The sequence below is a fragment of the Hyperoodon ampullatus genome (assembly GCF_949752795.1).
Source record: "Hyperoodon ampullatus genome assembly, chromosome: 9".
Taxonomy (NCBI): Eukaryota; Metazoa; Chordata; class Mammalia; order Artiodactyla; family Ziphiidae; genus Hyperoodon; species Hyperoodon ampullatus.
The window spans coordinates 72,505,836-72,521,659 of record NC_136922.1 but is presented as its reverse complement, the minus strand read 5'-3'; the positions used below and the strand labels follow the sequence as shown (position 1 = coordinate 72,521,659).

At 38.2% G+C, this 15,824-nt stretch overlaps 1 protein-coding gene across 1 annotated transcript in view; it reads left to right on the top strand.

The window, feature by feature from the left end:
• Window positions 1-3,088: 3,088 nt before the first annotated feature.
• The window catches only part of SAMTOR (S-adenosylmethionine sensor upstream of mTORC1), a gene marked incomplete at its 3' end in the record, with an annotated part of 85,170 nt that continues 72,434 nt past the window's right edge, over window positions 3,089-15,824 (top strand). Inside the window, exon 1 of the mRNA XM_079711999.1 lies at window positions 3,089-3,263. Within this exon, the coding sequence (XP_079568125.1) occupies window positions 3,104-3,263 (160 nt within the window). The 5' untranslated portion in view covers window positions 3,089-3,103. The remainder of the gene's footprint in view (window positions 3,264-15,824) is intronic.

Genomic DNA, 15,824 nt, shown 5'->3' with positions numbered 1-15,824 from the left:
TTACCATTCTTCTGCTACCTTAACAGCCAGAAAGCTTTTCCCAATATTACTAATCACACTGGAGGAAGATTATAAACTCCTTTTTATACTGTGGTCTATGGCTGGTTGCCATAGCCCTCCAAAGAAAATTCAGTACTGATGTATCTCAGGACATGTTGGCCTTTGCCCTATGTGAATTCATTCAAATTTAGAATAAAATCCAGCTGTTTAGTTTCTAATCTTGAGTTGCTTCTCAAGAAAATATGAAATCAAAAAACAAATTAAAAATTTGGAGCTCTTCAATTTGCTTGAGAAATAACAACTAGATAGTCTTAAATAAGTTCCTTTTACTTGCTCTTATATTAGTATTTAGTGTTAAAAATTATGCCAACCAGAATAGCCAGTTAAGAAACAGCAGAAAATTCCCACATGTTTCTTAAAAATAGAGACCTTTAAAAAAATCTCATTAATGACTTTGTAAATTGTACTACCTATAGTTGGTAAGGGTGCAATCAAATAGACACTCACAGTTACTGCTGGAGGTGACATAAACTGCTACCACTTTTCAGAAAAGACAATTTGACAATATACGTAAAAAACCTTAACATGTTTGATCCTTTGATTCAGAAATTCAACTTTTAGAAATTTAGTCTAGTGAAATGTATAATTAAAGAAATGGACAAGCATTTGTGTACAAGGGTGTTCATCAAAGCATTACTTGGAATACAGAAAAACTGGAAAAAACCTAAATATACAATAGCTGGGAATTGGTTACTAAAACGATAGGCTACTCATATAATAGATTATCACACAGTCATAAGAAATATCTCATTTGAAATAAGTATGTACAAGCAAAGGAAAAAAAAAAGGCACTGTTATCTTTCAATGCTGGGTTTCCAGGTGACTTTTACTTTTTTTCCACTAGATTTATTGAGATGTAATTGACACATAACATTGTATAAGTTTAAGTCATCCAATTGACTTGAAACTTCTATAAACTGCAAAATGATTACCACCATATTAGCTACCACCTCCATCCCATCACAGTTACCACTTCTTTTTTTGTGATGGAAACATTTAAGATCTACTCTTTTAGCACTTTTACTTTCTTTACTCCTTTCTGTATTTTCCAGGTGTCCTTCAGTGTAATCTTTTTTTTTTTTTTTTGCGGTACGCAGGCCACTGTTGTGGCCTCTTCCATTGCAGAGCACAGGCTCCGGACGCGCAGGCTCAGCGGCCATGGCTCACGGGCCCAGCTGCTCCGCGGCATGTGGGATCTTCCCGGACCAGGGCACGAACCCGTGTCCCCTGCATCGGCAGGAGGACTCTCAACCACTGCGCCACTAGGGAAGCCCTTCAGTGTAATCTTTACTTTTTAAAAGGACTTTAAAATTCATGTGCTAGTAGTCGCATGGAGGGAAAAAAAATTTTTTTAACTACAATTCAGTACAAATGAAATTTAATGCTCTCTTTACTATGATTATAACTTCCAAATATTTGCACCTCTTTCTGCCTCCGATAAATATTAAAATATGTAAGAGCCAAACGAGGTATGTCTTTTCAAGCTCCCTTTTTTCCCAAATGAAATCCCCCCAAATATGACCCCATATTCTCATGAGGCATATCCTCATTTTATTAGGCATGTCCATGTAATTTATCCTCATAATTACAATTAGTTCTTATGAAGTTTATCTGTGTTTCATCTGCTTCTTCTCTGTGCTGGTAGGGACATAGTCTTCCATCTTAAATTTCACCAGTCTTCTCCCTTCACTTCTTCCCTCTTGCTTCTCCTATGTTCTCGAAAGTGTATGCTATATTCTTCAGGGTCTTCTTTATTCAGAAGGTGCCATACAAAACGGTTACATAACGCAGGCTTCATTCATAGTTATAAAATTACTGATCAGATAGTAACTACAACAATTTCCAAACAACATCATGTAACCAACAACTGTAGTGCGGTGGGTGGAATGCGGGGGCTACAACCTAACACAATTCATTAAGGGCTCTCAGCTGGTTGACTCTCTGACACTCCAGCAGTCTCTACCGCTCTCTCTCTCGCGTTCCACCTTTCTGGGGCAGAAGTCAGTAATCATATTCTCCATAAGCTTCCCATGAGAAGATAGAAGAGGAGGGAGGTAGAACAGGTTGCCAAACCCACTTAGGCGTTCGCATAGATTAACCTACCAATTAAAAGGCGGGAGGTCACCCAAGCCAACTTTAAAAGCGCTCAGAGTTCTGACGCAAATTAGACCAAGGCAGGCTTTCTCTGACACCCGGGCCATCACGAAAGTTCTTGAGGGCATCTGTTGTGGATTCCCCATCTTTCCTTTCCTCTCTTCCATCTTATATTGTTTTCATTGGCCCTCTCCTCTCCCCAAGTTCTGTGTTTTTCGCCCAGCACTAGCACTAGAGGTATTAACCATTGTTGGCCCGTGAATTAAGCCAGTATTTGGCAGCCAGGCCTCTCTTGCGCCCACCAAAGCACCCATGCCTGGGTTCCTTAAAGTGTAAAATTCTAGTGCTGCCAAGTCACCTCTAAAGCACTTCTCAGGGCTACACAGCTGAAGGGAACCTACAACCGACAAGGTGCAGCGGGGGCTCAAGTAGAGGACCCTGGCTGCAACACACCAGAATATAACTCGCAAAAGGGGGAATAGCTAGAAGACGTAAGAATGCTGCGCGGTAGAAAGATGCCCAACCTAAGCAAGCTCAGACGCGCAAGCGCGCGTGGCTCACGGCGCGTCTCCGTGGCCTCACCACAGCGCCTGCGCACAGGATCCCCGGAGCGGCGGGGAGAGGAGAGGAGCAGTCGGGCCTGGCGCTCCTACCGCCTCGGCAACTCCAGCCTGCAAGCTCCGCCTCCTTCAGCTGCTCGCCTTCCCAAACAAGCGGGTGCGTCCCTGGCGCTCTCCGTCCATTGGCCCCTGGCCTTTTCCGTTTCCGCCCAGCCCTCCAGAGTCCACCAATCAGCTTGTGCGTTTGGGTAAGTGGCCACCTCCTAGGCTGTCGCTCCAGGTCCTCTGCCTCCTCCCGCTGCTGCCTCCGCTGCTGCCTCCTCCTTCCCCACCTCCTCCGTCAGGCGGGCGGCTGCGGGGGCCCGAGGGGCGGCGGCGGCGGCAGCGATATGGAGCCGGGGGCCGGCGGCCGAAGCGCTGCTCGCGGGCACGGGGCCAGGCCCCCGAGCATTCCGCCGCCCAGGGAGCAGGAGCGGAAGCTGGAGCAGGAGAAGCTCTCCGGGGTGGTAAAGAGCGTCCACCGGCGGCTCCGCAAGAAGTACCGGGAAGGTAAACAGCGAGCTGAGCGGGGGGAAGGGGAGGCCTCGTCGCCCCCAGCCCCTTGTCAACCGCTCCCCTCCCCCCAAGGGGCCACCATTACAACCTGAAGGAGCTGCACGTCAGCCCCTGCTAGGGCCGCTCTCCCAGGTCCGGACGCCCCCTTCTCGGTCGAGTACTCGGTCGGCGTCAGGCGTGCTCCTCCCGCCCCCTTTTCTTCGAGGGCCCTTCAGGAGAGTTCCAGGCCTGTGGAGGAGCCGAGTGCCCACCTCCCCCATCCCCTGTCCCCAGCCGGGGTGCTGAGATTGTTGTCACCACACACACAAGCACGTAGATCCTCACACAGGAGGTGGAGGTCGCTCGCTGCGAGAGACATGAAGCTAAAACACGAAGGCAGGTAGAATCCATTCGAGAAAGACGAACTGAAAGAAGCCCGAGTTACCCTTCGCTGCCTCGCGCCTGATCAGCCTGTTTGATTTGCTGCCCCGTCAGACCCCCTTCCTAGTACCTAATTCCTGCGGCTTTAGCCCGGGCCGGAGCTTCCTCGCATTGGCTTCCAGGGCTGCGAAGTCAGCAGGCCTTAGAGCTGACTAGACTTCACCTTGTTAAAAGGGGGAGGGGTTCCATCCTTGCCCCCCCCCCATTCTTCAAATGCTGCATCTTAGGGTTTATTTAGGCGGGAGAGGAAGAGATCTGGGGCAGGTTCTCAAAATACTGTTTAGATTTGACTAATCCGTAACTACCAAGCCTCCTAAGGATACAGACCCCGGTGAAGCCGGCCGTCGCTGGGAACCCCTCTTATGGAAGGTCTTGAGCAAAGGAAGAAGCCATAGTAGCTTTTGCGTGGGCCTGAGGAAGGTTTATAGTTGGGATCTACAGTTATCCTTGGTATTTTAAAATATAGGCTTTTTTACAGAGCTATTTTATAAGAAACTAACAGTGAAAATTCCCACTTTTTTCATGCGCTTATGAGACATTTCTTCTAAAGATCGAAACGAGGGATAACTTTCTTCTGTCTTTAGCTTAATTGCAAACAAAAGTCGGCAGTCTTATACTTAGTTAAGTTAGGATTAGAAGCAAAATTATGACAGTGAAGGAACAGATAGGTAAGATCATGTTACTTTCGAGTTACAAACACTTTTCAATTACTCTGGAAGATTAAAACTAAGTGTCTTTTGTTCTCTTGAGTGTAGGTGATGTGTTTCATTTTTCAAACTTTAAATTCAGAGGTTTTTCCCCTTGGCAACTCAAGCCTCAGTTTTTAAATAGCTGCTTAAATAGTCCTCCTCAAAGCTAGCCTATAGTTATTGTTTAATAGGTAGCAATAGAAAGAGACTTATCGGGCATACTGGGATGTTAAAATTTGTTTTTTAAAAGAATGCTTTAAACCCCAACCCACAATTTATTCAATAAAATGAGTAGTTACCATAGCAATCGTTGCATCATTCTTGATATTCAGAGAGTGCACTTACGTAATGGCATTCAGTGTAGGTTCTTGTGTTGTTTGGAGAAATGAGCAAATAAAACGGACACACTTTAATTTATCATGCTATTTTGCGTAAACTTAAGCAAGTACATCTTTTTAAAGAAAAATGGGTAGCATATAATTCAATTTCCATTTTTACCTTTTTATAATTATTCATTATTAACTTATTCATAAATGAATAGATTCCACTTAATATACTGCTAATGTGTCATCATGTCTTCAAGAGCTGTTTATATTTGCTTAGTTCTCACATGTTGAAACATGTCTTTAAGCCTGAATATTAACCAAGGGAACACTTGTTCATAACGAGAATTAGTATTTGGAAGTTCTGAGAGCTAGAATAGATACATGTAGTACATAAGTGAATGATCTAGTGTGATTTAGGGCAGGTAAAGCCCTGGCAGTCTGTAAACATATGAATGAGACTGTTCTTTAGGCGTTTTAATGCCCTGAATTCCACCAGTGATCTAGACTTCTCTAGGCTTTACTCTAATGATATACAAAGCCCCATCAGTGAATTAGCAAAGTAAAAGATCCTAAAGAGCATGCCCTTTCTACCTTTATTTCTGACCTGTAGGTCAAATCTTAGTTGTGATTGACAAAAATCCATGAAAAAGCCATCTGTGAAAAAGTCTGATTATGCACATAATAATACCAGAGAAGTAATTTTTAGTGCTTTCCTTTGAGGTCTTAGTATCATTATAATATCATTTGCAAAGTCATCTCTGGTTATAAAATAATAATATAAATGGTGCTTAGGTTCTAGGTCAGGTTACAAAGGCCTATTTGATCAGTAACATGCCTGCACTGTAACACCAATAACTATGGAAACTTTACTCCTTTTATAACAATATGCTCCTTTTATAACAATATTCCTGTCAGAAAATGCAGTGAAAATTCCAGCTTAGAATCTTGGAATGTTAAACTAGAAGGAACTTTAGCATTTATCAGTGATTCCCAAACATGGATAAACAGTAGACTTATATGGGTGCCTTTTAGAAAATTACTCCATTCCACCTCAGAGGTACAGTTTCAGAATCCCTATCAGTGGTGCTTGGAAATTGGTCAGCCAGATTTTGGACTGATAATCTAAACTACTTCCTTCCTTTTTACACATGAGTGAGCTGAATCCTAAAAATAGTAAAATAACTTGCTTGAAGTTTGGATAGTTTATCATTAGCACAGAACATATTTTATGGGAATAGTGTGTTTTTCTTTCCAATTCAAAGCCTAATGGTGTCTCCAAATGTTGTTGGAGTGGTAGGGAAAATGGGAAGCAGGAAGTAGCCCTAGAATTTGTGTTGGGTAAGAGGATGTAAACTGACGGGAATGGGGCAATCCATGGGATAGGTATGGTTCGCTGAGTTAAGGCTATGTGAGGTGTGGGTTTCTTAGGGAGTTATGGGAAAGAGGGAAATAAGTTGGGGTAGAATAAAGAAGGAGGCAAAATATTCACTGGATAGTAAAGACAGGAGTGAGACCTGGATAATGAGTGTAGGGTTGGATAATATAGTTTTCCCTTTCCTTATCTCTGGTAGTGGAATTGAACATGAAGCAGGAATAAGATTGAAAATAAGATTTTTCTGATGTGGTAGAAAAAGGTTTCTCTCCATCCTTCCCAGTCCATTTGTCCAAACCGATGCTTGATGTGGCAGTGAGCAGGCTTGGCGTAGAGGGTAGTGGATAGGATTGTAAAGACTAGCAGGTAAGTTTAATGCACTCTTTTACCACTTTTCCCCTCTCTGCTCCAGTTTACTGCCTGTGTCACCACTTAGAGATCCTTTCTCTATTTGTATAAGAGTAAAGTGAGAACTGGAGATAAACGTCAGTGTTCCAGGCAGTGCTGATATCTGAAGTAGTTACCAAAAGGAAATGGTAGGGAAATGTTTAGCAATGGTGATGAGAAGGGGTGTTTCTGGTGTCAGCCATTTATAGATAAGGGACAGTCTTTTAGACTGAGTTTATATAAATGGAAATATGCTTGCAGATGTAGGTGTTTTCTATCTTTGCTATACAGAATTTTCAAAATAATGGCCTTGATATAAGACAAAAATATTTTAAAATATATCATAGGATTGGAGACAGCTTTTAAATAAGAAACAGCTAGTTTTTCTTTCCAAACAGGGAGTTTGGAACAGGGAGGCATTGTTTAATCAAATCTGCCTGATAAGTACATATCTAATTGAGAACTGAAGTAGAGCCGTGTGTATTTTCAGTTGACTTTGTATGATTTTTTCCATAATCCTAGTCACATAATCTTATTCCTGTAATGATTGTTATTATGCTTGGCATCTCTTTTTAAACTGAAAGTATCCGTGTAAAAACTACAAGAAAATGTAAAGACTACAGCTGTTAGGAATAAAAGTATGATCCCCGTTCCTTAGTTTTGATTTTTTAACTTATCTTGTGAATGTCTTTACTTTAGTAATTTTCATCAACTTAATTAAGTCTCTGAATTTACTTATTCTATATGCCAGAACAGGTTAAATAAGTTTGTCACATAAACCCGTGTAGGTTATCAGACAAAAATAAAAAAATGCACGTTACCCTGTTAACAGTGATATTCTCAAAGCCATGGTTTAATGGGAGACCTTTATTATACTTTTCTACATTAAAAAAAATCAATCTTATTAGTAGCAATGATAATATTATAAAAGTGGTTACAGTAAGTAAGACAGATTACTGATACTGAAACAGAAAAGGAGAACACAGAGTAGGTTGGTTCTGTAGACTAAGTCTGGAAAACATTGTGTTACAAAGGTTAACAGCTGTGAGCAGCATTTTAAGAGTCAACTACTAAATAGCCTAGTTTAGATGTTTAATTCTTATTGATTATTGAAATTATTCTTCCTTGTTTGAGACAAAGGGTGAGCTAGAATAGCAGTTTAGGATAAGCTGAAAAATACATTTGTGATTGAGTTTTCTTTAGCATACATCTAAAATGAGAATTGTAGGGGGGAAGGAAAAAAACCTTTGAATTAGAAATAATTTTAAACTAAAACCAAAAGGTCTAAAAATGAAAGAATAAATGTATCGTTAGAGTTTTTCCTGAAACAAAGTTTTGAAATTGTTTTTAAAATTAAGATAACAGACTATGTGTTTCTAATTGAAATTTTCTAATTTTTTTTTCCTTCAGTGGCTTTCAAAACTGTTTCAAAATACTGACCAACTCCATGACCCCAAGGCACTTTTCACAGGTTCTCCTTGTTTTACTTTTTTATCAAGTGAAGTTTTACCCTTTTTTCTTTACATGGTCTTTTCTGATTCTGACATAGAATCTGAAAATGCTGGTTTTTATGGTAGAATCTTTGCTTAATCAACAAAATAAGGTGAAAAGTGTCCACAGAAATGCTTGTTAACTTTGCCGTAGGAGAGTTTGAACTGCCATTCTAGCAGGGGGAAAAAAAATGAAAAGAGTTTAATAATTAGTAACACTAAAAGATAAAGGGAACATTGATAAACAGTCAGCTCAGTGAGGTACACATAGTGTATTAACTATTTGATTTTGTTATTTCTAGTCATCTTTGTATCTTTTTAGGAATTTTTTGTATTTCAAAAGATACGGTAAAACTAAAAAGTATTGGTATAGATCCTTTAATTGTTTTGTGGGAAAAAATATAACAACAAATGCAGTGGATATTAGCCTTGATTCCAGTATCATCTCTGGAACTTTGTGGAACACAGGCATCTGTATTATTTAAAAGCTCCATAGATTATACAGTGGACAAAAGGCTTGAGGAACACCTAGCTAAAGTACTATAGATTGGAGTAGGAAGGAATCTAGAAGAAAGTAGATCAGCTAGGAGACTCTTACACTACTCTATTTTTTAAAGGTGAATAGTAGCATAAATAACAGTAGTGATCATGAAAATACAGAAAGATAAGTCAAATAGTCAAACATAAGTCAAAGTCAGAGTGAGCAGTTTTAATGAAAGTAAAGGGGAAAAGAGTCAATGATGATGCCAAGATTTCTTGCCTGGAAAAATATAAATAGCCATTTCCATCCAGTTTGGAAATGTCTGTGTTGAGGTGGGAGCAGGGAGAAAAGAGTAGACAGGCAGGTTGGCTTGTCATAGGGATAGTGGTAATGATTTAGTTTGGAATGTATCCCTTGGAAGTGAAGGACTGGAAGCTCTCTCTTGAAGTTGTAGCTTTGAGGGCAGATGAATGACCCAGTGGAGTGATGGTAATGTATAACTGAGGACAGATCCTTGGAAGATACCAGTAGTGTCCAGTTTTACATAAGTACTGCCCATTCTACCGTATGCTCCCATGGCACAATTGCCTTGCTTTTATCATAGTTATCACTTACCAGTTCACTTGTCTTTCTCACTGAATTTAGTTACTTGAGTAGGACTCTGCCTTTTATCTTTGTATCCCTAGTACCTAGCACCTTGCCTTGTAGATTTAAGGCACACACACACAAAAGAAAGAAGCTGATATACATATTTCCTTATAGTTTGAGTCTAATCTTTTGTATTCATAACTTATAAATTTTAACTTTGGATACAAATTTTTTGTAATGAATTTATGGTCATATCTTTTTAAGTGAGTATATTAGATTAACCTTTTGAAAATGGTCCAAATTATCATTATTAGTATCATTCCATTTTTTAATTAAAAAACTGTAAATAATAGCAAATATAGATTAAAAAAATTTTTTGTTCTCAGAAAATGAGAACTAATAAGGATATTGTGTGTGGTATAATGTGTCTCTGTGTGTGTTGGTTTAGAAGATGATAATTTTGTGTATGTGTATATATATTATATACTCTAATTTCACACACAAAATTTTGTGACCCCAATATCAATTGCCTAAATTTTGGAGGTGAAATTTGTACTCGTTGTAAAATCCAAACATCTGAGAACCACTGATCTAAACTGTACTAATTTATTGTGCTTTAAGTGTAGATATATTGATGCTCATTGCAGGGTTATTTTAGACCCCCATGCCTTTAGAGGGACATCTGAGTATCCCCTATTCTCATTTATACAGAAATTGCTCTACTTATATAGAAATTCCTATTCCCATTTATATAAAAATTTAAGTCCCAGAAGTTTCTCCGTAAGTCCTTTGCTTACACTAAACAAGAGATCTGTGTGGTGGTACACATTTCGGTAAAGTTGTTTCACAGGGGAATAACAGATACTGATGCCATTATTTCTAACTTCTCTTGATTCTTTTCCATCTCTTGTATAGGATGTGTTCAAAGTTTTACATTTCAGTTAACTGTTTTTATCATAAATATGTTTATAGTAAGAGTGTGCTCCATGCACAGAAGATGCACCATGGGCCAAACTGTGTTTATAAATGTGAACTTTTATCTATGCAGTGTTTTGTTTTTTAATTAAATTTGACTCTTCAGTTTGCCCCAAGTCTCAATTGCTCTGTGTATTATTTCACCAGACTTTTGAGTTTACAGTCTTGCCATAGACCCATGGCTTTAAGCCATGGCTGCACAGTGGATTCATTTGGGGAGCAGTGAAATAAATGACCAGTTCCCACTTCAAACCAATTAAATGAAACTTCTAGGTGATTCCAGTGTGCAGCCAGAGTTGAAATCACTGCCAGAAATCTAACAAATAATGCAGTTGCAGAGACTAAATAACTGCATTTGACTGACAAAAGACCATTTGTTTGTGGCCAGTAGAGTCAGTGTACTTTGCTTTAGTGCAAAGCTTTGTTCATATCCATGGAAGTTCATAAATTAAAAACTCATAAAGAGAGGCAAGGTGGTATAGCGGTTATGAGCGTGCACTTTGGCACTTGACTGCCAGGTTTGATGTGTGCCTTTGAGAAGGTTACTTAATCTCTCTATACTTCAATTTCCTTATCTGTAAAGTAAAATATCTGCCTCAGTGGGTTGGTATTAGAATTAAATGAATTAATATTTGTAAAGTACTTAAAACAGTATCTGGCACATAGGAAGCATTACTTGTGTTAAATACATAATTTAAAAAATTAAAGATGTATCTGTAGCTACCACCTGGATGCATTAAGGGCATTGAAGATTGAATGGTTTCTGGAATTTCTATCTAGACTGTTCTATAGTGTCTTTCTTCTTCAGTATTAGGATTGCTGTAGTGTTTTTTCTTTTCTTTTCTTTTTTTTCTTGACCCCCTTTGCTTTTTGTATTTCTAACTTTTTATGTGAAAGGTCCAGCCTTTTTTAGCACATTAGAATACTGGGTTTTTCCCTTTATCAGAGAAATGACTAGTCGCAACACGTTAGGTGTAAGATGCAGGTTTTCAGGTGGTTCATTTGTTTGATTCTCAGGAGCTGCTTCAACACCAAACATCTTGGATGTTTTTGTCCCACCTCTATGTGTGTCACTATATCAGATGCTCAAGAATACTGAGAAAGCTGGTCTGTGTGTGGTTTAACTATGTTCGTGAGACAATCTTGTCCTGATCACTTTGTTTTAATGTCTTGGAATGGCTGCTGAACTTGTTTCCACTTGGTCATGAGTTTCTCTGCTTACTTCATATTAGAGAAAATGACCTTTAAATGTTCTTTGAACTTGAATTTGGTAATCTGGTCATCTATTTGGTAATATACCTAAGTAAAAGTGAAAATTTTCTGAATTTCTAAAAGTTTAAGACTTGTTTGTGATACTCAAGGTAACTCCTTGTTTTTGTTTTCAGAGTATTTGATGACCCTCAAATTTAATGAAATACAGTTTTTATTTTGTAACTTTTGCTGTGTTCACAGCACACCATATTTTAAAATGAAATTTATTGAGGTACAATTTATATACAATAAACTACACACAAAGTATATAATTCACTGGGTTTGACAGATGTATACACCCTATATTCTTTTACCACAATCAAGACACAGAACATTTCTGTTGCCCCCCAAATTTCCTCGTGCTCCTTTGCAGTCATTCTCTCACTCTACTCTTGGTCCAACTGATCTCTTGTCCCTGTAGATTTGTTTTCATATTTTAGAATTTTATATACATGGAATCATGTGATACCTTCTCCATTGCATTGTACACCATTTAAGGACCACCATAGTGCAATGTTAATCTTTGGTATCGTGATTCACAAGGCTAAACTGACAAGAATGACATGCTATTCTTATCTTAAATTGGCCTCAGATTTACACTTGCTAAATGTCTTATCTTCTGTGCTTTATATTCTGTCTTTTTATACTGAGAGTTAGAATAGAGTTATTGAAAAAATAATATTATTTCTAATGTACTTCTAAACATCAAATGGTCCCAGCATGTAAAAATGCATGAACCTTAGCACCTCTTATTCATTTATTCATTTATAAGTAATTCTTTATCTATGTAATGTGTTACCAATAATTTCTTCTTAACCTTATAGATTTTCCAAAAAGACCCAAGTACTATAATCAAAGAATTTAATAGATGTGATTGCATTTCCACTTGCAAGTTTGGTTTGTTTTTTTTTTGACAATAATGTGAAGTGAAAAAAAAAAAAAGATAAATTAGCTTAAAACAGTGGAGAGAATCTCCAGAAAATTGACTTTGAACCTATTGGTTTCCTAAATGTCTCGTAACTAATATTTTGAGAACACTGTTTGAAGTGTTCAAATTTTACTGCTTATTCATCACTATTATCTATTGACAGTTATGAACTGTAATTTGAATTTTACTCTAGCAACTATTTAATTTGTAATTTTTGGTGTTTCTTATAATTTTTGAGCACGGTGAAAATTTAAATATTTTCTCCCCCATTAATGGGGCACCATGATTAACTTCTATAGCTTATATAAGTTATAAATCAAAAGTAGTCTTTACCTTTCAATTTATACTTTCTAATGGGAAAAATCACACCTGGTTTTAATAGAAAACTCTTTATATAAACAAGTGACAGAGTACTATAAGGATGGCAAATGCATATAGGGGGAATTGTAAGATGATCAAATGGGAGGCAGGTAAATCCTCTTGAAGAACATGGGAATTCAGTTATGTTTTGAAGGAAAGAAATTTGCTATACCAGATCGCATGAGAGAGGTTAATTCAAAAAGGAAGAATAGTATCCATTCTAAAGAGACAGTTTAGAGATTCCATTGGTTCACCTGAGTTTGGACCTGTAATACAGCTGTTCTTGAGCAACAGTAAATAACTCCTTAACTTATTATACTTGGTTCTTACAAAGACAGCTGCAGTCAAAGTAATAATATCTTAAACTAATCACAAAATTCTTAAAAATGGAACTCTTTTTTTAAAAACAGCTCTATGATGTATTTATTTTATAACTGGAAGTTCGTACCTTTTGACCCCCTTCACCTATTTTGCCCACTCCCCTACCCTCTGCCTTTGGCAACTACCAGTCTGTTCTCTGTATCTATGAGCTTGCTGTTTGGTTTTTTTTTTCCTTCTTAGATTCCATAGAACTTTGTCTTTTTAATCAACTAATGAATGTGCTATTTTTTCCTAGTTATTGTCTTTTCATAGGAAGTAACTTATATTTATTCTTTAGTTGTTGCATATGTTTGTGAAGGTGAGTTTAGTCAATAATTATGGTATTATCCTGACAGTAGAACCAAGCTTCAAAATAATTTGGTTCATCCGACTTCCATACTGAATTTGGTTTGGCAACTTTAAGTTGGCATCACTTGTGTTTTGAATTATTAATTTTTTAATTAGTGTTTAAAAAATTTTAAATGTAAAGAGAATATAATGAATAGAAGTCATGTCAATGTGAATTTCATTCTAGAATTTTATGAGGCCATCAGGTGACTTTATCTTTAAGACCTGGCAGAGCTTTAAGTTGATCTTAAAACGATGTATTTGAACAAATGAATACTGATTTCTTCTCTAGATTTATTATTTTAGTCTGACTATAAAATGTTTATTAACTATTAATTTCAAGTTAGGCTGCAGGACATATATATATTTAATTGTGTTTTCTAAATATAATTTTTTAATTGCCCGGAATTCTCTGTGTTAGGGCAAAGTCGAATGTATGCATTAATTAGAGATTTTCCTCTCCTTCTCTCCATTCCCTTCTCTTCCCTTCCCCCCTCCCCCCTTTTCTCTCTCTCTGTCTCTCTTTTTAACTAAGATACATTCATATTTTTATAGGATGCCTGTAAGAAATAAGATGATTAATCACAATGATTTTGAGTCATCACAAATACCAATATATAAAAATCATTATAAAGCTAATTAATTCATTGAGACCTCTAATTGATTGAACTTTTTTTTTTTTTTTTTTTTTTTTTTGCGGTACGAGGGCCTCTCACTGTTGCGGCCTCTCCCGTTGCGGAGCACAGGCTCCGGACGCGCAGGCTCAGCGGCCGTGGCTCACGGGCCCAGCCGCTCCGCGGCATGTGGTATCTTCCCGGACCAGGGCACGAACCCGTGCCCCCTGCATCGGCAGGCGGACTCTCAACCACTGCGCCACCAGGGAAGCCCTGGAGACTCTTATATGTTAGTGAAAACATTAAATTGAAGTTTGCAATCAGCTTGATAGGCTTACAGACAAAATATGAATCCTTCCTCAAAACTTTAGTAGAGCAGATAGTAAGCCTTAAAACTACATAAAAAATTGAAGTATTTAAAGAGAATTTTGAGTGTGAGAAACTAGAGGTCATCTAAAAAGCTGAAGGGTGATAGGTTTCCACATATATATAAACTCGTCTTTGTATTTCATAACTAGTAGAATAATTCTAGAGTAAATTGAGTTTCACATTATACAATGTCATAGTAAGGACTCTGAGAATTTATAGTAGATGCCTTTGGCGGCTCACATAGCATACCATTGGTCCTTGGGTGTGGTGGACAAACACTGAGCTCAGAGGCACTTGACCCCGACCGAGTCCCATTTTAAATGTGTGTTGCTTTCTTTTCTACTTTTCACCTTTTCCCAACACTGATGGAGCCCACTGAGGGCATCCCCTTTTTCAGTGCCTAAGTGTAGACTAGAGGTACAGGTTGTTAACAGCCCTCAGTTAATGGGGGATAATAACTGATAGATAAATGCTCCAGCCTCCCATCCTTTAGGCATACAATTCCAGAGGCTTTCTGTGTGCTTCTGTGTTGCCCACAGCAGCAGCCTCAGTAATGCACCCTTGTATTAGCATTTTCTCCTCCCTTAACTTGTTCTCCCCACTCCCTCCTGTTTCATAGGGTTCCCTCCTAAATAGACTACTTGAACCTAGGTCCTTGTCTTAAGTTGTACCTTCTGTAGAATCTAAACTAAGAAGTCTTAAAAAAAGGAAATCTGTTTAAGTATGTTAAACATAGCTTTTCCCAAATATATTTGATCATAGAACTTTTGTTTGAATGACTTCTATTACCAGAAAATGTAGTAAATTTATGTATCTAGGGCTTCCCTGGTGGCGCAGTGGTTGAGAGTCCGCCTGCCGATGCAGGGGACACGGGTTCGTGCCCCGGTCTGGGAAGATCCCACATGCCACAGAGCGGCTGGGCCCGTGAGCCATGGCCCCTGAGCCTGCGCGTCCGGAGCCTGTGCTCCACAACGGGAGAGGCCACAACAGTGAGAGGCCCGTGTACCACAAAAAAAAAAAAAAAAAAAAAAAAAAAAAAATAATAATAATAATAATAATAATAATACTGTACCTTAATGAATCATTTGACATCAAGTCTGATGAGTAAAGTCAGGAATACTCTTATGAACATCATAGGTTTATTAAAGTATCATTAACCAAAATATTTGCTTTAAAGACTTTACTTCCTGTAGTCCTACTTAGATACTTGATAAATAACTACATCTGAAAGATGTTACTAAAACTGAAGGGTTTTTCTCTGAGAATGTAGAAAAATTTGTTTGCCTGCTTGTTTTCAGTGGACAGTTATTGCCAACCTGCTGTATAACAAATTGAGAGCCCTGTCACTACACAAATGTTAGTGATTAATGAAAATATTATTGTATAAGAACATAACCATGAAAAAAGAGAACGCTTTTCATCCTTTTGGGGTTTAAAGTCAATATTCAGACCAAGGCTGAGACTGATACATATTCATCTTAACTGAGCAATGTGTGTGTGAGGGCATATTTGTACCCTTATTACTCTTTCTGGTATTGGTCAAACTAGAAGGCTAATAGTTTGGTTTTCAGCTCAGTATGTGCTGGGCTAAGTGCTT